Consider the following 23399-nt stretch of genomic DNA (forward strand, 5'->3'; position numbering starts at 1 on the left):
CAGAGCCTGGAAGGAGTGCCTTGAGTGCTCTAAGAGGGACTTATACCAAGTCCCTCAGCAACATAGGACAATAGTAGAGAGGCTGATACCCCTTATCAGGTGGCAGATTGACTATATTGAGCCTCTGCCCATATCAGAAGGATATCAGTATGCCATGACTTGCATGGATACAGCTGCTGGCCTACTGGTTGCTTTTGTTGCACATTGTGTAGATCAGCAAACCACCAAGAGGGACCTAGAGCATCCCTTTGCAGCCTATGGCCTGCCTCAGGTGGTTGAGAGTGATCAAGGCATGTACTTTACTGGACATGCATAACAAGAATGGGTGTAGCATTTAGGAATAAAGTGGAAGTTTCATGGACCGTATAACCCTGCTGGGGCAGGAATGATAGAGAGGTACAGTGGTTTGTTGAAATCTGCCCTGAAGTCAGATACCAATAGTCTATGGTGCTGGTCAGTTCACTTATGGACAGTGCTATGGCATTTGAATGAGAAGCCCTGAAAAGGAGCCTTGAGCCCTGTGGAAATGCTAACACACCTTGGTGCCTCTCCTATACAACAGTGCAAACCAAAGAGGAGTTATTGAAGACAGGATATGGCCAGCAGAGCAACATCCTGCTGCCAGCCCCTACTGCATTTATCTCCAGAGACACTGTTGAGTGGACATGGCCCTGGATATTTTGACATATGGACAAGCGATGGCTGGCCCTTCTGGCACCTTGGGGGAAAGGCCTGGAAGCTGGTCTTGTGTGTGTTCCTGGAGTAACAGCAGAGTGGCCCCCAAAGGTCATGGTAGTGTACCCAAAACATCCAGGAGGTAAGAGCATCTTGCAGGGAAGTTTTGCTTTATCTTTCTGGCCAGTGCGTGTACCTCCTGTAGCCCTATATATATTGACCCATCAGTAACTCCCACAGGGGGGCGTGATCATCTAGTAAACTAGACCAGGATGAGATCCCATTCCTGCCACTGCCCTATCACAGGACTACTCTCTTGCATGTATCCTACCTGATGCACAAGATTTGCCTATGCTGGTGTCATTAAAACATGTATCTTACCGCCCTTAAGGTTATTTTCTTCTACATTCCTTGTGGCCTGGGCCAAGCCCCTGGTGGCAGCTGCCATGTGATGGTTGCTGTGAACTCTCTACCTGTTCAGCTACTGACTGCCTGTGGACTGGGCAAGCTATGGGCTTAATCTGCCTTGGAATTTGAATGTAGCTGAAACGTCTGGGTTGATGATTATCATGATTTTATTGCTGTTCCTATTGTATGTTATTAGTCTAGTTATAATGCTCCAGTTTTCTCACCCAGGGGCCATTGTGGAAAATGTGGAACATGTAGATTTTGAAGCAAGATTTCTGGAGGAGTGGAATGTCTGTAAAATTGCAGTATTTCCAGAATCTCTCACTTGGCTTTCGTGCATCTTCATATCAATAGGTGTTTCCAAGGGGTGGAGAGAAGTAGGCCATTTACATATCAGTAGGTAATGACAGGTAATCACAAGGGTGGAGGAAGGTTTATCTGGACTGTAGTGGTTGGGTGAAGCACTCTTCTGCTGCAGCCTGGTCAAACGAGACCGGATGACTGTTTGTAAGAAATAAACAAGTTTCTTAACTTTATTTCTCCCTTTGACTGATTTAGTTTTTAGATGTATTTTGCCCTGGGATTTTCCCTCGAGAGTTACAATGTCTGTCATTTCAAAAACTATTATTGCTCAACATTTTATCTCCAGAATTTAGAACAATATCTAGCATGTTGCATGTGTTCAGTAAATATTTTCTGAATGTGTGAATGAATGGTGTCCCATTTAGATGCTAGATACCTCTGGCATCTATGGAAAGGAAGTATGAGTAACGTTTTCCTCCTTTCTAGGGTTTTAGCAGATGGAGGTAACATGCAGGGAAAAAAAGAGAAATGAACATAGATCTTATTTTTTTGTAAGAATTTAGTTTTTTCTGGAAAGACTAGGAAAATGTTCTTTAGTCAGGACACCAACTAGATACTCATATTAGCTGCTCCTTCTTGAAGTGTGGAAATGAACAAAGACCAGACAATTGAGAACAAGAAAGAGCATTTATTCAGAGCTTGCTTAACAATGGAGTCAGCACCATCATTTGCATTTGGCAGAGACTCTCCTAAGGCTGACAGAGGAAAAGGATAGCTTTATAATGGGAAAAAGGGAAGTCTTCAGGGACACCCAGACTAAAGGCTGTTGGCATGGGGAGACTGGAGGCAGGCTAAACAGATGTGAAATATCATATGTGATTGGTTAGGGTTGCATATTTGGCTTTCTTTGGTTGGGTCTAAGTTGGAAGGAGAGACAAAATTAGGAAAGCTGTGAGTTATTAATCGAGTCCTGGCCGTGATAGGCCAATTGCTATAGGGGTTATTGTTTGGTTTTCTGGATTGTTGTAGCGGTAACAGTCTGACTTCCCATGAGTCTAACTTATAGCAGGATGGCTTTCTGGCTGGTTATTACATATGAAGAGATTGGTTTCCTGGGAAGGTTGCTGTGGGTTGTGGGCCAGAATTCTATTTTTATATATGGTCTGTGCCTTATCTGTTGTATATTCAGTCTCTATAAAGTAGGGAAAGGCCAGAAAGGGGAGGAAATCTCCCTTCTCTATGGCTCTCTCTCACTCCCGTAGTAGGTGCAGCTTTCAAGGGCAGAAGCTTAAATTTGAGGAAAGGAGCACAAGTACGTCCCCCTTGCCAACCAGTCTTGAAAATTCCCATTGAGGATTTATCTCAAAAGTCATCAAGAAAAACAATGTGTACAAACAAAAAAACCCAAAAAAACAAAAAACAACTACAGAGTTCAAATTAAAATGTGTGTCTAGCACATAGAAATTTTCTAAGTGAAACAAATTTCCCTATGAAAACAACTGTGTATGACCCACAGGGACCTGGGAACACCACTGCTAACTCTACCTTTGAAATAGACTGTATTGGCCATTCCAGTATCGCACACGCAAACCTCCTAGCCTTCCTACTTGATTTGTATTTCTGATCATTCTGTTGATGGGCTGGCTTTAGCAGAGTATGCCCTGGTTAATATTCATCATGATTGATTTTACAGTATGACCCTAGTCTCAGTGGACTGATGCCAGTGAAAAGGAAAGGTATTTAGGAAACCAGCCAAAATACCAATACTGCACCAATGAAAAATGGAACCCCAAATGCCCTGATATCCACTCCAATTTTCCTGGTTTACCTGGTGTTAATTGCTTCCTGGCCTTACTCCTTAGAATGGACCTTGAAATTTCATATCCTGTTCACTTGGAAACCTGGCATTTTAGCCCTTTCCACGGAATGGAAGTGGATGCATTTTTATTTTCTGTTTTTGGGCTTTACTAAAGACAGTTCAATTAACCTTTGAGTACTAAGTTTGACAATTCTGACTTGGCATCTAACCATTTTCTTATATTTTCTCCTCTACTGGACTCTTGGTGGCAAGAACAGGAAATTAGCATGAACAATTCACTTATTTCCTAAATCAAATCAGGCAATGGGAATTTGTGCAAGAGTTACTACTATTTTTTGAAGTTGATTTTTAAAGGAATAATTTATTCTTTCCTAATGTACTTATCATCCTTTTTTGCTATAGGTCACCAAGCATGTATTTCTCATTTGTCTTATTTCTCCATAGAAATCTTCTCAGTAGATTGAAAAAGAAATGAAAGTAAGCAAGCAAATTAGTCTAAGGGCCTTTGGACCACCCTTCTGTATAGATGGTCTGTTTCCCCAGAGCTTTGTGAAACTGCACTACTGCCCTTCCTTGTATTTAATGAGACCTGTAGGCAAACACATGATTCAGGGGAAACCAAGAGGCAGAGTTTAAATATGCTCCGATGACAGCTGGCTTACTTGTGCTAGCCATTGCAAAAGAACTTTACTAATGGTTCAAGCAGATGGACAGAAGGAAGAAGGCTAAATGTTAGAATGTGTGAGAGGTCAAAGGTCAAGGTGAATGAGGCTGGTGATTTCCTGAGGTCTGTAGGTGTTTTGTGTTGCAGCCTAAATTGAGGGTTGTTTTTAATTTGATGCATTTTTCTAAACTTTAAGTAGGTTCATTAAAAAAGAAGAAAAAAAAATCTCAGCTTCTCTTTTAGTTCCCATTAAATTTGGGGTTTTAACTTCCAAGATAATATAGCATTTATTTTTAAAGTGTGGGAATTCATAATACATTTTTAAGTGGAAGTTCAAAATGGTTTATTTAATAGATATTTTCTACAAAACATGATCCCCTGAGTTTTTCTTTTTAATCAACAATGAACATATATCTTTTGCCTTTTTTTAACTTAAAAATAATTTTCCTGCTGGAGCAGGGGAATTATAAAACAGTTTAAATATATTGCATAAGGAATAAATACCATTTGTTTCTTTCTGGAAAATCCTACTTTCCAGATATTTGCTGAGATTTAGGCTAAAAATTAATGCCATTTTTCTATTTCTTATGATTTTGTAAATATTATATCTTTCAGCTTTAATCAAGTTTTATTGAAGCCAAGACATGAACTAACCTTTAGTTTGACAATCAAGCCCTTTAAAGGAGGTCATAAATTTAAAAGGAAGACTGTTTTAGTTCCAGAAAGATATTATTTCCAAAGCTGAAATGTACGTAGCACTTATGGGAAGAAACAAAGTCCAGCTTTGTTACCCAAGGTACATTCTGTATTTCTCTGGTTCAAGGAATGGAGCAGGTCCCCATGAGAAGTGGAGAAAGTCTGGAGGTGCAGCTCCAGCTACCCAGGTACCAGGCCTTTCTTCTAACTGGGATGTCACTGGCATCGGCATTGCCCTGGGTCAGTTATGTGTTTATTCAAAAATAAGATTTTAATGATATGAAACCAAAAATTTAAGGGTGTGTAAAATTGCACCTCAACAATTAGACATATTGTTTATCACCTTGATTTCCAAACCCTTTCAGACTAAAATTCACTTGGGAGTCATAAAAAATTGCCAGGAGTGGCCATTAAAAAAATTACCTCAAATCACAATTAGCAGCTCTTTATTGGTAGTTTTAATACATACATGGAGGTGCTTACCATTTCAGGAATAATTCACTGAAATCAGCTACATTTTTTAAAAGAGTGCACAAGCTGAAGCTGGGATAATTTAAAACCAACACATTCAAAATTCAAAGTAACATCCTTCCCTTAGGCGGTTACTTTTTCTTATAAATTAGTTTCTGGTGATCAACTGGGTGAAGTCTCTGAAGGTTATATTCATTACTGAATGAGTTCTGTGAATATGGGAAATTCCTCAAAAGAAACCTAGAAAAACAAAATGTAACATCTGCAGGAGGCCAGAATACAAATAAAGTGGTTTATTTCTTTGTAATGTTTCATGTTTCTAGCTAAAGACTTTGACTAGAAAAATTTTTAAAGATATTTATTAAGTAACACCTAAAGAGAAAAATTTCCATTCCATTGATTTAATTAATTTTCCCAAATTGCTTAAAGCTTACCAACCAGTTTATGAACAAAAAGATACAAACTTTGCTGACAGGAGACTTCATTGAAGAGCTAAGGCAGTAAAAGGGAGAAGAAATGTCAGTAAACTTGACTTGATTATGTGAACTTGATTTGTTTTTAGTATAACTTAAAAATTTTTTCATATTGTAATATAAACATATATTTTAAACTACTGTCTAGTTATGATAGGTAGATTTTTATGATTTTTAGTTATTGCCTTTGAATGCTTTTTAAAAACATGTGTCCAGGAAAATGTTCTTTTGTACCTGATGTCACTGTGAGGAAAGACAGCCTGGTCTACACCCGGAGCAGTGAGCATGGCCCCTGAGAGATGCAGCTCCTCTCGCAGTTTTATCAAAGACTGGTTTTGTGAGATTGGTAATGATATAGTGGATCAAGGAGTAAGGGACCAGAAAGATTGAACATTTTTGTAACCCTAATACATGTAGGTTGAACCTGTTTAGAGATGACAATGAAAAAAGCATACTGTAAATGTTAGGCCATATACACAGATACAAAAAAGAAAAAGTTATCAGAAAAAAAGAGGGGTGGTAGTGAGTAGGGCCTAAGTGGACAGAGAGTTTGTTGGTGAATCCTCTATAACGAGGTTATTGTGATGTTAGACTGCTGGCATTATTAAGCATATTCTTGCAGTCTATACTGTATTAATCAGGCTAGGCTAGGTTATGGTACAAAAACAAATAGCAGCTAAATCTCAGTGGCTTAATTAACAAAAGTGTTATTTTTCATTTGTGCAAAATCGGTTGAAAGTCTGATTGCTTTTTCAGGGCTATTATACAATTGTCCTCCATATGGTCACCCAAGAACTCATCTACTTCAATCTCAGGACTCCATCACCTCTACCTGCTCTGACTGCTGCATCAGGGGAGAGAATGCGGGAGGACTTTCCTGGACAGTTAAATGTGTCCGCTCTCAATCCACCAGTCTCCACCAGAATGTGGCACAGGCCCTGCCTAACTGCAAAGAAGGAGAACTGTACATTGTGAGTATTACAAATCTGTATCAGGCACACTTAAGACTCTTGGTAGATTGCTGTTTATTTTCAGACTCTGAACTGTGACTTCTATGACTATTTTACTGAAATAGATTTTATAAGCTAAAATTCCTTCAGCTTAGTAGAAAAGTTTCACTTTGATTTTAATCACTTTTGATTAAGACACATTAAATTATTGTTTTTTAATTTTTAAGTGGAAGATGTTATCTGGAATTGATTTTGAAAACTGAATATTCATTGATCTTTAATCAGCAGGGATTGTGAATGTTTTCTCAGCTCTGTGTCAAGCAGCACAATGTGATCTTACAGCAACAAATATTTAAGACAGAAACTAAATAAAAACCCCAAAAAACTGCTCTTTATTCTCCCATAGTGGATTGGTGGGGACTGTCTTAGAGACTGTTGCTCATTTGCTGAAGGGCCACTGAGCAGCAAGATGGGGTTGGGAGAGGCATGAGGGTTATGACAATTCCAGGGCACATACATCTCCAGGTTCCTCCACAGTGTGAACCATCAAAGCTCTGGCTCCCACCTCCCACTCTTTGAACAATAATGGCAGATCACCTATGGCATAAGCAAATAATTCCACTGGAAGCAGACACTATTTCAGTAATCCAGAAGGCAAAGCCATCTCATATCAGCGTAAAAGACAAAACATTTTTGGTTAAGAAACATAAAAAGGTATGTCAGTCTGGATTTTTAGAATAATTGCTGATTCTGGTCATCCTTGGGAAATTATTCTATCAATTATTGAGAAAGCAGAATATACTTCTCTGTTTATAAGTATGGTGAAATTACAGGCAAAGTAGTGAAAGCTTTCTAGTAGTTTAAACCCATTGTATTCCTTGGCTTCACGTATTTGTTTTTAATAGGTTTAAGTGTCACATTGATCAAAGAAGGTTATTTCAAAAACGTGGTAGACAAGCACACTGAACACTGCATAGCTATGATCCATAAATGTAAACATAACTGGATAAAGAAATAAATCCATTAAGTGAACAGCAAACCAGGCCAAACTAAAGGCTTTTATTTTTATTTATTTCCTTTAATTGGTTGGCATCTAAGTCTGTATACCACAAGAAGATTTGTATTGTGCTTAACATTTCCAAAATGGCTTCTTCCTAATGCTTTCATCTATGAAGTGTTTCAAGAAAAACTAGTTCCATCATCAGAAAGTTTGGGGGATTATAATTTCCTGATTCAGTTATCTGTGGTAGGGCTCTGAAATCAGAATTTTCAAAAGAATTCCCCAAGTGATTCACATACATACCTGTTTTGGAACCTATGAATAATTTAAAGTGCTTCAGAGCACGTGAAACTTGGGGTCTAAGAGAGATGTAAATATTCCATGGCAACACTTTATGACAGCGTTTTTACAACAGGATGGTTTTTCGGCAGCCCTGTGACTCAGTGGGTTACACTCTACCCAAGGCTCCTGATTCTTACCTGCCCTCCAGGACGCATGCATTCAAGTTCTGCCCTTCATGGACTCTGGCCTGCATTCTTGGTTCTTCCGTTTTGTAGCAGTACGATTTGGGGCTAACATTTAATTCTCAGCTCCACTTGCTTCTTCTGAAAAGGAGCTACTTTTTATCTGTTTGGTAGCAGTAGAAAACATTTTCATAAGAAAGCACCCATTCAATGCCTGGAACATAAGTAAGTGTTCCATTTCTATCTTAGAGTAAGAGCCAGAAAGCCCTCCATAGTGTTCAAAAAGAAAATTCCAATAGAGGAAATTTTAAAGATCTTACTGGCTGTTTTCAATGATTCACAAATAGGGCAGCATCGCATCTAGCAGGTGGAAAGGAGCTTTAAAGAGCTGCACAGAGTGAAAGGTTTTCATAAGCTGAAGGGCTCAGGAACCAGGAAGTCACACTGGAAAACAAAAGAAGGACTGGTTACTGCATGGTCACTTTCCTGTAGCGGGGTGGCCAGAGTCTGTAGGCAGGTCCCTGAGCTAGAGCTGGTGTTTTCTGAGTGACGGCTCTAAGATTCCAGCTCTGAGAGCCAAACTATGATTAAGTCTTGGTTCAGTGATATGTGGCTCCATTTCAGATAAGCAGATCCATTTGGGGCCTGTTGTCTTGTTTTCAACAACAGACTGTGTCCCTGCTTCCATTATCCTGACATTTTCTATTATACTCCCCTTTGCTGGCTTCACACTGGCCTTCCTTCTGTCCCTCAAACCCTCCTGGCACACTGCCCAGGTGGGTGCCTGTAGGGAAAATGGAAGTTGCTACAGCCAGGATCCTCACCTGACCCTAAACCACCTGATGATGTAATTGGCCTATGGCCGAGGCTGAAGCTTACACACCCGTTGGCAATGAGCCACTGCTGTCGGCATTACTGTATAAAGAGCTCTGCTCAGTGCTCTCCCGGGAGGCAGAGACAGAGATAGGCTTGTTATGTGCAGACTGCCCCAGAGGTGGATGTGATTCCAGCACTTGACCTGCTCCCATGAGAATAAAGTTTGGTGTAAACCCTCTTACCCCTGCCCTTCCTTGTTGTTATTCTCACTGAATCTGGAGTGAACTTGCCTGGAGGCAATCCCCCACAGGCAAGGCAGTGCCTCTCCCTGCAGAATGCTTCCGGAGGCCACCCTCAGGCTTCCTCCTTCATTTTGCCTTCAGCTGAGACTGCTCCTTTTACTTTCTATTTCCCTTCCTGCAGCTATCACCATTTACTGTATTATGTATCATATTTACTGAGCATGTTTATTGTTTCTCTCTTACCACAAGAATATGAGCTCCAGGAGGGCAGAGCTTTTTGCTTTGTGATTACTTACTAATTTCTAGCTGCACTAAGAGCACCTGGCAGAGGGTAGGCATTCAGTGTGTGTTTACTGAATGAATTTCTGTTGAGGAATGGTAAGTACCCTTGGCTATTCCTGGGAATCGCAGCATCACTAGGCCAGAGAAATTGTGGGCCAGGTCTGAATCAAGTTCTGCTTTCAGATTGTCCTGGGTTTGCACCTGAGTATTCTTTGGGGTGGACAAAATCACCACATTGTCCCTTGGAACAGCCCAGCCTCCTAAGGCATAGTTAGAAATGCAGTGACTCAGAGTGGTGCTGGGTACCCCTGCCCTCCATGTCTTTCCACTTGGAGTCACCCATCAAGTCTAGGGTGGCATTGGGCTCTATGAGGAGAGGAACTGGACATTTCACAGTGGCAAATTCAGGGATATCATGAGACAGCTGCTTGATAATGTTAGATAAGCAATAATATCTGACTGATAATCTGATGCACTCCTCTCACTGGTAAAATTTCAGCTGTTTTCCCAAGATTTTGTCAATGAACTTTCCCAGCCCCCCCTCATGCTCTCTCTATGCTACACACACACACACACACACACACACACACACACACACACACACACACACACACACACACACACACACGAGCTCCTTGCCTTTATTGTACATGGAGAAAGGGTCTTCCTCTCTTCCTGTGCAGAAAGGGATAATCAAAGAGACGGAGAATGAACCCTATCTTCTCATCCCCCACTAAAAGAAATGTTTTCTAAATGTAGTTAAAAGAAAGCAAGGAATTATCATTTATGACAGAAATGTCAATATTGTGGGAAAAAAATGTTGTTTTACCAGATGCTTCTGGTTTTGGCTGCCTGATCCATTTGTTCCCTCAGCAGCTGCAAGCCCTTTGTCAGGCCCCACACCTTCCATGTGCTGTCTCTATCAGTTGGAACTCAACTGGTGCCTGCTGCAGGCACTAAACTTTAGGCAAATAAAATAGCAGGGGTGAATAATGAACAAGACCAGTAAAAATAACCTTCCTCTATGCCTCCAAATTATAGTATTACAATTACACTCCTAAGCACTCAGAAAGCTGAGTCAATGACTTGGAGGACAATTTATTTTCAACTGGGAAGTCCAAGAATATTTCTGAAAACAGGCAAAAAAATCCCTTCATATTTATGGAAAGTGTATTGCTACAGATTGTGCCATGCAAACTTTAAGATTAATTGTGTATTATTCCTCAAATATCCTGTGAGCATTGGAGCCCCTGTTTTACAGATGAGAAAACTGAGGCTCAGAGGAGTGGAAGATTCTAGATCTCCTAGATCTGATCGACTATGCAGTCTGCACCTTTGCAGGTCTATCGTACTGTTCTGCTCCTTGCCTGGCTTAAGTTCTGAGGCACAGAACAAGCATGCTTACCCTCTCCTGGATCCCTCATTTTCTTGAATATTTCCAAACGTTCTGCACTTCACTATATCCAAATAAAGGCTGTAATTGAAAGTGGCCATTATGGAAGTTTGTGTACCTGTAAGAGAGTCTGCATTTTCAAATACTGTATTTTGAGAATTTTTAAAACTTCAAATTCAGAGGGTGCTGTGGTATAAACTTTCTCCACAACTGCTGCAAACCTGGACTGAGATGGTCAGTAAGGCTTAGTCACTGGTTATGTGATAGACTCCAGCAGACTAGCCAAAAAAATTCGAATCCAAACCTTACAATAATTGCACATTATTACATTACGAATGTTTAGAGTGCATAATGAGTAAATGTTAAATCTGATAGCTTGTTACACGGGGCCAGAGCTTGGTTCAGTCTTCTCTTTGGGACCACGCTTGGAGTTACTACAGCATGGTGGTTACAAGCAGGGACTTTTGGAGGCCAACTTCCCAAGCTCGGATCTCTGGCTCTGCCACTTACTGGTGACGTGGTCTCAGGCTTCATTTTTCTCTCTCTGTGCCTCAGTTTCCCTCACTTTAAAATGGTAATGATGCGACCTGCATTGTGGGGTTAGTGTGAACATTGCATGAATCACGGATATCAAATGCTTAGAAGAGTATCTGGCACCTCATAACAGCTCAGATGTTAGCTATTTTTATCACATATTACAATCCAAATTTTCTTAACAAGTTTCATTTATTTATGGCTCCACTGAATTCTGTCCCTCACTTGAATTACTCTATTCACTGGAACTGGAGCTGCACAAATTCGTCCATCTTCTTATTTCCAATTTACCCTCCAAAGAAGAGGCATTGCCATTGGTGAGGAAAAGCCATGGCTATTTCTGGCAGCAACTGAATGAGTGTAGAGCCTCTGGCATGATTGTTTTTAAAGGACAACACTGATTTTCCACGTGTAAGTTCCACAATGTTGGTTTAAAAAGCAGTTCTTTTACTTCATAGTCATACCTTCTAAAAGGTGATGCCTTTGACATATTTCATGAAATTTCCAACTCTATTTGTAATTTCATGAGCATGTTGGGATCTGTCCAAGATGTCATGTGCTGCTCTGAATTAAACACAAGCTCCGAAGCGTTTGAAGTTCTCTCCATCTATAATTGCTATCAGAGACTAGGAGTTGAGTTGAGCCCTTATGTTTGATAGCAGCTGAAAGAAACTAATAATCTTTGACCAATCACCCTTTTCTAAGTGGCTTACATTCAACAGGATTTACAGTTTCGAGAAATTGTTTTAAAGTTCCACCACCCTTAGTGTATGTTAGCATACACGTGAGTCAGGCAGAGATGAGGTGGTTAGTATACCTTTACTCATATAGACAATGTGTTGGGTTAAAATGTTAGATATTTCTGCAATTAAAAAATACTTACTGGCATGACTGATTTTCCTTATTCTGCAAGGCTCTCCCATCTGCACAAGGGGGGCTGGAGAAATGCAGTTGGTGCTGTAAGTCATTGTTGCAGTTCCGTTCTTTGGCTACAACAACACAAAACTGTAAGAGAAGAAATTTGCACTTGACATTTTCTGGTTTCCAGTTTTAATTCCCTTCTCTGCCTCTTGCCACCTCCCCCTCTGGCCCTTTCATCATACCCTTCCCTTCTCTCCTTGTCCTTAACAAGGTCCACCCATCTTTTTCACTTCCCCTTTGGTACAACATTTAGTCATCCTGTTATTTCCCACAGGGCCTCAAACAGTGCCCTCAAAAAGGAAAGGAATGTTGAAAGTATTACTATTTTATAACATAAGAGGTGCCCCAAAATTTCAATTAATTAATTGAAATTAATCTTCAATCAAATTTAAACTATTTCTCAGTATGAAGCTAGCAAACAATATTAGCTAACTGAGTGTGTGTGTTAACTCCTGAGGGTGGCATTGGGATACAAAAAGTGGACTCTACAAACTCTTACTTTAGGAGTATTTGTTTTCATTTGAACTGAGAATTATTAAAGACAAAATGCCTCCCAAGGAGGAATAGATCTTATTAGTAGAACCCCAGGCCTAGTGACGGGCCATGAGGAGAAGGCATTTGGGTCTAGATGGAGCCCTTTCCTGAACTCTCTCCGTTACAACATGAACATGCGGTGTACATGCATGCATGTGCACACACAAGACAGAGACACACACACAAAGACACACAGGGAGAAATGTGTAAATGCATCTTTTACTGACCAATACAAAGAAAACAAAAAACCATTTCCAATTTTGGTGTCTTAAATACTCCTAGGAACTCTATTTTATATGCTGGAATAAAATCAGTGAGTCCCCAAATCAGCTTCTTTAATAATTTGAGTAAAATAAAAATATTGCAATAACCTGATTTTTGTATGGAAGCTATGGAAGTTGAGTCTCTATGAACAATGTTGTTATAGTGCTTTTTTAAATTTGGTTTATTTTGCTTTTAGACAGACTCTAACTGTGAAATAATATTCATTCCATTAAATTTTCCTTAATATTGTTTCACTTGAGGAATATGAGTGCATCTTTTGCATATAAAAATGTAATGTAAATGTTTTCTAGCATATTGATAAAATCTGGTTGTTAACTTCCAGTGTACACCTTCTAACATGAGTAATACAGCTCCACAAGGAATACGACTTATTTCAAAATGGTGTTTTAAGCTTTATTTATACAGAAGTTTTTCTAAAGTAACACTATTCAGAGAATGATTTCATTCTGCTTCATTTTAAGTAAATTACAAAAAGTATCCACATCATGTTATATAATGTGCTTCCATTAGAGCCTTATTTTCTTGTCAATATTTTTACTTAAAATTTAATCTTTTGATGCAACAGAGGCTTCAAATTAAATCGGAGACAGTGGCTTTCATTTTCTTACTTTAACATGACACGCATATTTCTAGCTCTAAAGCAAGTGCCAAGAAAATGTTTAACTTCTCTAAATTGGCAGTTTAAAGTGCCATGGTAGATTTGAATCTTAAATAGCATCCACAGTTAAAGTCCACCTTGGGTGCATTTGACTGTAGGTGCTTTGTGTTTAAAAATGAAAACTTCTGGTGTTTCATGATTTTTGACTCTAAGTTAGTGGCTTTCCTTTAATAAGTAGAAGAATTGAAGATACTAAAAATCCACTGTTAGAGCACATAACTGTGGCCTCCAATCTCTCCTTTTTTTGAAAAGGAAAGGAATGTTGAAAGTCTTACTACTTTATAACGTAAGAGGTGGCCAAGCATTTACAACTCTATATGCTTCTCCAGTTGAATTCTTCTAAACCTCAGACCTGGCCAGCAGGTTTCTCCCAGACGATTTTCATTTTCATAACATTCACATCCAATAAAGTGTACAAAACATAGTGTGAGAGAAAAAAGGGGGACAGGAAATGGCTCTGTTGCATGGTTATTACACCCTATTGCCTGGGGGTTGCTTGTTATGAGTTTTAACTATGTAAATATGACGTATATGACATCAGAATTTAATCTTAAGATTTCTATGTGGGAGATAGAGTGTGACTTTATCGTTGGGGCTAAAATCAACTGGGTGTTGACAGGTCTCAAAAGTCACCGAGTAAGAGCTTGAAAAGAAAAAGCTCAGACTGATAAGCTGTTCTTTGATTGACAACTTCAGGCTTGACTGCCACTATTGAAAACAGTTGGGTAAAAGTTTTGTGGGAAAAAATGTGTTATTTCATAAGAAGCTATACTAGGGAATATAGGAAGATTTATAAGCTGATACAGTACAAAACCCAAAGAAAAACAGGTGTGAGCTTTAGAAAATCTGGAACCCAAGAGAAAGGACACTGTCTTTGAATGATTTAATTAATATTGTAAAAGGACTTTGTGCAAAAGAATGCCAACTCAAGGAGAAAAATAAAACACTGCTGTCCACCAGCTTTGGTTTTCAACAAATCGTTTGTCAGCAGCTTGTGGTGAAACACTCTAATGGGGCTGGGAGTATAATGCACAAGCAAAAGATTACAGTGGAAAATAAATGCAGGAGGAAAAATAATATGGTCCTTCTTTTGTCTTTCTAGTAGAGTAGAACCAATGCTGGGGCTGTAAAATCCAGTATGGAAACAATAAAATAAATGCATTCTGAAGTAGCCGTCGTTGGTCAATTGAAATGTTATGATTGTTACACATGCCCTATCTTATCAAATTTATCCATAAGGAAGTATTCAATTCCTGTTGTGCCGATTATCCCACTATGTGCATCATAAACTTTTATGGCTTGTTATGGAATGTCACTTGGCTAATGGCTTTTCCCTTCAAATATTGCATCATCACATTCAGATGGAAAACATATTCTAATGTGGCAAAGTGTTAAAGAAATTTAATACTCTAGGGCTAAGTGGAGCTGTTATGGTTCATCTCCTGGATAAGAACAACAACTTATCAATGCAATATTCATTTCCTGAGGTGAGCACAAGTGAAAACTTCATCTGAAACATAAAACCTCCATGTTTGGCCTCTGGAAGTTTCCTCATTTAACTCATTGATGTCATATTTGAAGGCCACTGGTAAGATCACATCTGGGGAGTGCTCACTGTTTTGACCACCCTGATTGCTTTTACAGGGAACTCCTGGCATAATTGCATCAGCCAAGACCAGGCCACAGAGTCTACAAGATCATCTTTCACTTTTACTATATTGTTAAAAATGTCAAAATAACCCGTTTGTTTTCCCTTGATCATGAAAACTGATGAACAGTTTGGGATTTTAATTCAGAGGCATTCATTCAGAGCTAAGGATCTAGAACAGTGCATATCTTATATTGAGAACTCATGAAATGATAAACTTAGCATGTGTGTGTATCTAAGACTAGGGAATCCAGAGATGGTTCTAGTCATCTTTGCAGAAAAAGGAAAAGAACAATGGCCAAGAACCATAATTTCTTCCCTTCAAAAGTTAAAGTTCTGCACTATATATTTTAGTATATTAAACATAATAAATTTGACTTACAAGGAAACCCATTTGAGTCTTATCTATCAGTATCAAGGAGTGGTAGAGAATACAATAAGAGGACACTGTTTTGAGCATTAACCAATCTTCTTTTATTAAAAGAAAAATCCACTCCTATTAAATACAGAAATCCTAGGCCCCAGGGTGAAATATTCAGATAAATGTATGAAAAGTTCATTGTCATCTGAAACATCTACAGAATCAGGAGCAAGTTTTGCTCAAAGCAAGAATCTGAAGAACTGTCAGTCACCATAGACATTCACAACCAGGGATAAATGAGACAGTGGCAGAGAAACACATTGCAAGTTTTCACGCAAAATGTCTCCTTACCTTCCACAAACTCATCTCCTCTGACCAGTAAGCCAAACCCAGGACAGAGGTGAGCTATGCTTTGACATTAATACCCAGTATTTTGAGACTTCAGCTTTGGTGGGAAAGGTGCTAAGCATAAGGTATTTACTAAGAGTGACATAAGCCCACTTGGGGGCATGAAAAGAAAGGATGATAATAAAAAGAAGCCATTTTTAGATGAAGTCTGAAAAACAAGGTGTGAGGCAGACTGTATGGCATAAAATTAGCACCCAAACCAGTCTTATATTCTTTCTGAAGTGAGTGCCACGGGGAGGCAGAATGTAAGGAGAAAGATGAGAGCAAAAGAGAAAGAAGGAAGTGACCCAGCCTGCAGTGGCCTGGATGCACGCGTCCCTCCAAGACTCATGCGCTGACATCGTGATCCCAGGGTGATGGTGCCAGGTGGTGGGACCTTCAGAAAGTGATTTGATCGTGAGAGTGGATGCCCCATTAGTGCGATTAGTGCCCTCACAAGAAGAGGAAGAGAACTAGCTCACTCTTTTTCTGCCACGTGAAGACACAAGGAGAAGTCGGCAGTCTGGCACCCTGCTCTTGGACCTCCAGCATCCTGTGAGAAATAAATTTATAAGCCAGTCCAGTCTATGGTATTTCATGATAGCGGCCCAAATTGAGACAATCCTTCCAGAAGAAGCCATGTTCTATGATTCTGGGGATGAAGTGTACCCCTCAGTTATTACCATATTCTGACACACTAAAGCTATGTTTGAAATTCTTTGCGGTTCCTAAGTTTCTTAAAATCACTTTAAAAAGTACTTAAACTTTATTGAGTTTTCAGATCTACAAAGAAGAGATGAACACCTTTTTCTATAAGACAGTCATGGCACAATGTTTCAGCTTAGCTGGAATTTGTTTTCAGGAGAATGGACCCATTATTATCTTTACTCTCAGTGCTGACAGCCTCCTCATCCTTGCATACTGCCTATAAACTTGATCTCTATGCCAAAGATGTGTGACAGGGGGATGCTCAGCATATAGAACTGCCTTTGAGCTTGCTAGACCCTGACTCGGAGGAACAGTGTAGAGCAGGAGGGAGGAGGGTGTGGGAAGTGAACTGGGTCCTAACGCATCTTGTGCTGCTCCAGGTACTTTACATATGGGCATTATCTCCCTCCACACACAGCACAGCCCCGCACTATAGGCATACAGTGAGGAATCAGGCGCAGATCACACAGAGCTCACAAGACTCCTAGTTTGTGTTTCTTCCACTACTCTATTCTGCATGAGCTCCCATGGGACCTTTCAAATATCCTAAAGAAGATTTGAAATATTAAGTGTTTAAGTAATGTTGGTTTTAAAAGTCAAAATACTTTCTAGCGGGTGATCAAGTGGACAACTCTTCTATAGGACTGCTCCAAGAGTGGGCATAGAGCAAAAGCAAATGAAAAGATCAGATGAATGAGAACCCTGTGGGGAAAGTAAGGTAGATAGTGATGTAAGTTCCACAAGCAGTTAGAATGGTGGGTTATCCATGGATTGGAGCAGAAATTCTGAGTTTCTCAGAGCTTGCAGACCCTGTCATGTGCTAAGGACATGACTTTCAATGTGGCTGCAGTGATGGGCACCCACCCAGGTAAGATGCCAGGTGATTTCTACTTGTGGTCAAGGACTGTAGGTCTATGCTGTGTCCCACACCCTTGAGTCAAGGATGCTTCTTATCTCCCAGGAACCCTTGATAAGGAGACCGCCAGGTGCTAAAGTAAGAAGACATGGTATAGACAACTAAAGGAAGGTAAATCGGTCCTGTGATGGACAAGGGCTCAGATGTCAAACCTTTGTGTGTGTTATCTTACTTAATCCTCACACAATCTGACATGTTGTATATACTCTTATTTTCTCCATTTGATTTACATGGAAATTTAGGCTTGCCGAGGCAGGTTACTTCCCAGGGTAAAAGCTGATGTTTCAAGAGCCAGACTGGACCCTATTGGTCTGTTGGGCTCCATCACCAATAGGTGGTGCTGTTTGAATCTCGGCCATGCTGAGGTCTGACATCTCTGGGCCTCACTTCAATACATCCTACTGTAGCTATTAGAGGCTACTGCATTTTTTAAGACTTCAATAGATAACTTAGAATCTTTAAATCATTATTCCCTGAAAACTGACCATAAGCTTAGCACTGGACTAGGTTGTTTGCTTTAGTTAAAGCTGTAGTCATTAATCAAATCTTTCCATATGTGTATGTTGGCAGTTTGGTGTGCTAGTGCAAAATGTGAAATATATGATTTTTAAACATAATTATAGAATAAAAAACGTGTACATTATCACTGTCCCACTTTTAAAGCAGAGCAATTGGTTTGCAGAACTAAAGTTTACACCGATCTCTGTTATGCTCAATGAATAATTATGCTTCCTTGCGGTAGTCAAGACCCTGAGCTTCAATCACTGGGTAGCTGCTCCATCAAATCAGATGTTTTTTGTTGTGTGTGTGTGTGTGTGTGTGTGTGTGTGTGTGTGTCTGTTGGTGATGGGGGGGTGTCCCATAATTGAGGAGAATGTTGGAGAGACCGTTCAGGTGGGGAAGCAGAATGAAACACCAAATCAAAGGCAAGACATCAATTGTGTGCTGCATTGTGTAAATCAAAGAGGTGCTGGATGATATGGCTGTTGGTTTTAGTTTTGAAAATGAAGAGAAAAGGAACCATTTTAGGAATGACAGTGAAATTTGATTGCTTAGTAGAGAAAGGAAGAGAAAGATAATTTTAAGAGTGTATGTTAAAAATAGGAAGACAATTATATAATCAAATATCCAATGAAACTATTAACATACTGTTATTTTTACAGTACATATTGAATTGACTAGAATTTACCATAAGTTGAAAACTAATTTTTTCTTGAGTATGCCATATGTGTAAAACCTATCAAAGGTATTCTATAATTATTCATATATTTTTATCTCTAAAGGCTTGCAACAAATTAAACTTTAAGCTTCAGTGAAGACAGATTTACATGTAGAATCTTAAGTAGCCTTAAGGTTTATGCTTTTAACTTTGTGTCCCTGCCTGGAGAAAATTCATTTTCCTTTTTGTTCAATTGAAGGGCTGCAACGACCCCCTGCCCAATTTAAAATAAGATCAAAAATGGCATTTTATTTGCCCATCTGGAGATTACCAAACGTGTAAAGTTTGTCCGTGTGGAGGCCATCTGTTGTGAATGGAGACACACATGGAAACTTAATCCTTTAACTTCTTTTGCAACGTTCTCTTTTGCTTGCCTTAGAGCAAGGCAGTTCGGACTAGTCACTTGTGGTACAAACTGGGCCAGGACAGGTTGCTGCCTTTCAATGTCACAAACACTTCCATTTGTCCGAAGGCAAACATGTCTCTGCCAAGATCTCGTGGCCTTTGCCTTTCCCGGACACCATGACACAGCCTGAGAGCCAGGGTCAGAGCTCTTCTTAAAGGGCTGTTGTGGAGGCTGTGGACTCGGGGGAGGATGAGTTGCGGGGGATTATACCCAGTTCCTTCTCTTTCAAGGCATCCCTGGTTTCTGTGAGCAATGCTGAATGTTCTGACATGGAATAAACACTTCCTAACTCAGTGTGTTTGTTCGACTCTACATCCTCACAGGTTCCCATTTTAAGTTGGAGAAAATGCTTCTCCAGGCTAAAAATCATTTCAAAATAATGTTACTTATGGGGTTAGCTTATCTGCATGTATAATTTCATGTCCGTAACTACCATAAGTCAGCATGTTAACTAGATTGGCTTGATGCTAGGGCCCAATCCACAGCTGTGAGCACAGAGACCGGAGTCCTTGTCTGGAAGCTGTCTGTGTCACTGTCTCATGTTCCTTCCATCAGCTTTAGCACCTGATGGGATTGCCGTTAAAATCAACCAAGTTAATTCTTTAAAAAATCATTTAAAAATCTCTGCTTTGCTTTCTACAAGGTCTTGTTCCTCAACCCTCCCTAACATTCCTTCACGACATTTGTTTGTGATGCTTCCTGCCCTCACCTTCTTAGCCCAAATGCCAGTTCCCTCTCCCACTGGGGATTAGGACTTCCCACCCATGGTTTAAACAGCCTCTAAAAATTCTCAACACTGCTACCAAAGTAATCCTCTCTTTCTGGTTCTTGCATTCCCCAAACTGTGTGATTTCAATTTGTGCACTGTTGTGAAAAAAAACACAGTGGTAATAGCAATTTCTTCTATACTATTTTTAAAGAAAGCTGTACACTAGTTAATAGCAAAAAACTGCGAACAGCTTACATGTTGAATCATAGGGAACTGGATTAATGGTTTTTGGTGCATACGCATAATTGAATCTGGAGCAACCATTAAGAATTATTTTAGAAGAATAGTTAATGATTTGGAAAATGACCACAATAAATGGAAGGGAAGAGTAGGTTAGAAAATAGTGTGTGAGGTGTCACTACATTTTTTTTTTTTTTTTGTGAGGGCATCTCTCATATTTATTGATCAAATGATTGTTAACGACAATAAAATTCTGTATAGGGGAGTCAATGCTCAATGCACAATCATTAATCCACCCCAAGCCTAATTTTCATCAGTCTCCAATCTTCTGAGGCATAACAAACAAGTTCTTACATGGAGAACAAATTCTTACATAATGAATAAGTTACATAGTGAACAGTACAAGGGCAGTCATCACAGAAACTTTCAGTTTTGCTCATGCATTATGAACTCTAAACAGTCAGTTCAAATATGAATACTCATTTGGTTTTTATACTTGATTTATGTGTGGATACTACATTTCTCTCTTTATTATTATTATTTTTAATAAAATGTTGAAGTGGTAGGTAGATACAAGATAAAGGTAGAAAACATAGTTTAGTGTTGTAAGAGAGCAAATGTAGATGATCAGGTGTGTGCCTGTAGACTATGTGTTAATCCAAGCTAGACCAGGGCAATAAAACATCCACATATGCAGAAGATTTCTCTCAGAACAGGGGGGGTGAGGTTCTAAGCCTCACCTCTGTTGATCCCCAATTTCTCACCTGATGGCCCCCCTGCGACTGTGCCTGTCTTAGGTTGTTCCTCCCTTGAGGAATCTTACCCGTCTCTGGCTAACCAGTCATCTTCCGGGGCCATACAGGGAAATGTGAAGTTGGTAAGTGAGAGAGAAGCCTTATTGTTTGAAAAGGTTAGCTTTTTACATCTTTGCATATTTATGCCCTGTGGCTTCTATGCCCAGCATTTGTCTTGAGGTATCTTTACCACTTGGAAGAATTATGATACTCGATAAATTTGATATGAGGCACGAATTCTATTTAAGGGTTGTAATTAGGAAGGAAGAAGAAAAGCTGTAGAAGTAGCAGGCGGAAGAAAACATGGGAAGATTGATTATTTCTTTGGCATATCTTGTAGAGTAACTTCAGCATGGATAGGTTTTAAGCTACTACTTAAATTGCGCACACACATTAACATAATAGGAGTATAGTTACATAACCAAAGCATATCTGTAATTACCAGCCATCTCCAGTGAAACCAAGAAAACCAGTTAGGCACCTTAGGCATTTGTGAAAACTTATCTATGACATGGTGGATATTGTCCAACTGAACTTGAACAGTCTGAGAGAAATCAGACAAATTAAAACAACCCATTCCTGGGGAATGTTCACATGCCATTTGTTCTTTTAACAGTAAATAGTCTGTAGTTGTAAGACTTTGGAGCGCTACAATTTGCACTTCTCCAAATTCTTGGTTGAGTTCCAACAGTTTAGATCCAGTCAAATTTGTTGTTTTACTGTATGCACAGGCCAGCTTAGATATCTCCTTCCTCATTCCCATGGCAAGTCCAGGAACGGGTGGGATGAGTGCATCTACAGCTGTAGCAGTGCGTGGATCTTTGTTGGGGTTTTTTGATGATCATCTTCTGGCATGAGTCTTCCAGAGAGTGCTGATGTTGGAAGTTCTTTTTCATATCGTATCTTAGTTCATTTTCGGGGTAGCCCAATTAGGCTTTGATCCTCTGTATAAACACAAACAGACCCTTTGCCTACACTTTTATATGCCCTTTATACCCTTGTGTAGAACTCGTTGGAGGTTACCACACAGGAACTGCCCTTTTTTTTTTTTTTCTTTGTTTTTGGTATCACTAATCTACACTTACATGACGAATATTATGCTTACTAGGCTCTCCCCTATACCAGGTCTCCCCTATAAACCCCTTTACAGTCACTGTCCATCAGCATAGCAAAATGTTGTAGAATCACTACTTGCCTTCTCTGTGTTGTACAGCCCTCCCTTTTCTCCTACCCCCCCTTGCATGTTAATCTTAATACCCCTCTACTTCTCCCCCCCTTATCCCTCCCTACCCACCCATCCTCCCCAGTCCCTTTCCCTTTGGTACCTGTTAGTCCATTCTTGAGTTCTGTGATTCTGCTGCTGTTTTGTTCCTTCAGTTTTTCCTTTGTTCTTATATTCCACAGATAAGTGAAATCATTTGGTATTTCTCTTTCTCCGCTTGGCTTGTTTCACTGAGCATAATACCCTCCAGCTCCATCCATGTTGCTGCAAATGATTGGATTTGCCCTTTTCTTATGGCTGAGTAGTATTCCATTGTGTATATGTACCACATCTTCTTTATCCATTCATCTATTGATGGACATTTAGGTTGCTTCCAATTCTTGGCTATTGTAAATAGTGCTGCAATAAACATAGGGGTGCATCTGTCTTTCTCAAACTTGATTGCTGCGTTCTTAGGGTAAATTCCTAGGAGTGGAATTCCTGGGTCAAATGGTAAGTCTGTTTTGAGCATTTTGATGTACCTCCATACTGCTTTCCACAATGGTTGAACTAACTTACATTCCCACCAGCAGTGTAGGAGGGTTCCCCTTTCTCCACAGCCTCGCCAACATTTGTTGTTGTTTGTCTTTTGGATGGCAGCCATCCTTACTGGTGTGAGGTGATACCTCATTGTAGTTTTAATTTGCATTTCTCTGATAATTAGCGATGTGGAGCATCTTTTCATGTGTCTGTTGGCCATCTGTATTTCTTTTTTGGAGAACTGTCTGTTCAGTTCCTCTGCCCATTTTTTAATTGGGTTATTTGTTTTTTGTTTGTTGAGGCGTGTGAGCTCCTTATATATTCTGGACGTCAAGCCTTTATCGGATGTGTCATTTTCAAATATATTCTCCCATACTGTAGGGATCCTTCTTGTTCTATTGATGGTGTCTTTTGCTGTACAGAAGCTTTTCAGCTTAATATAGTCCCACTTACTCATTTTTGCTGTTGTTTTCCTTGCCCGGGGAGATATGTTCAAGAAGAGGTCACTCATGTTTATGTCTAAGAGGTTTTTGCCTATGTTTTCTTCCAAGAGTTTAATGGTTTCATGGCTTACATTCAGGTCTTTGATCCATTTTGAGTTTACTTTTGTATATGGGGTTAGACAATGGTCCAGTTTCATTCTCCTACATGTAGCTGTCCAGTTTTGCCAGCACCACCTGTT

General features: G+C 39.7%; 1 protein-coding gene across 21 annotated transcripts in view; it reads left to right on the plus strand.

Annotated features, from left to right (window-relative positions):
• The window catches only part of LOC118919346 (uncharacterized), a 54723-nt gene extending 35197 nt beyond the window's left edge, over nucleotides 1–19526 (plus strand). For 11 of the 21 annotated variants that reach the window (XM_057489391.1, XM_057489389.1, XM_057489395.1 and 8 more), the window contains 4 exons: nucleotides 563–817; nucleotides 4693–4805; nucleotides 6266–6480; nucleotides 10525–10754. In XM_057489391.1, coding sequence (XP_057345374.1) covers nucleotides 666–817; nucleotides 4693–4805; nucleotides 6266–6480; nucleotides 10525–10695 — 651 coding nt within the window. In that variant the 5' untranslated portion in view covers nucleotides 563–665 and the 3' untranslated portion in view covers nucleotides 10696–10754. The other 10 variants (XR_008992824.1, XR_008992823.1, XR_008992822.1 and 7 more) reach the window with 10 other exon arrangements.
• The last annotated feature ends 3873 nt before the right edge of the window (nucleotides 19527–23399 follow it).

The sequence above is a fragment of the Manis pentadactyla genome, chromosome 12 (genome assembly GCF_030020395.1).
Source record: "Manis pentadactyla isolate mManPen7 chromosome 12, mManPen7.hap1, whole genome shotgun sequence".
NCBI lineage: Eukaryota > Metazoa > Chordata > Mammalia > Pholidota > Manidae > Manis > Manis pentadactyla.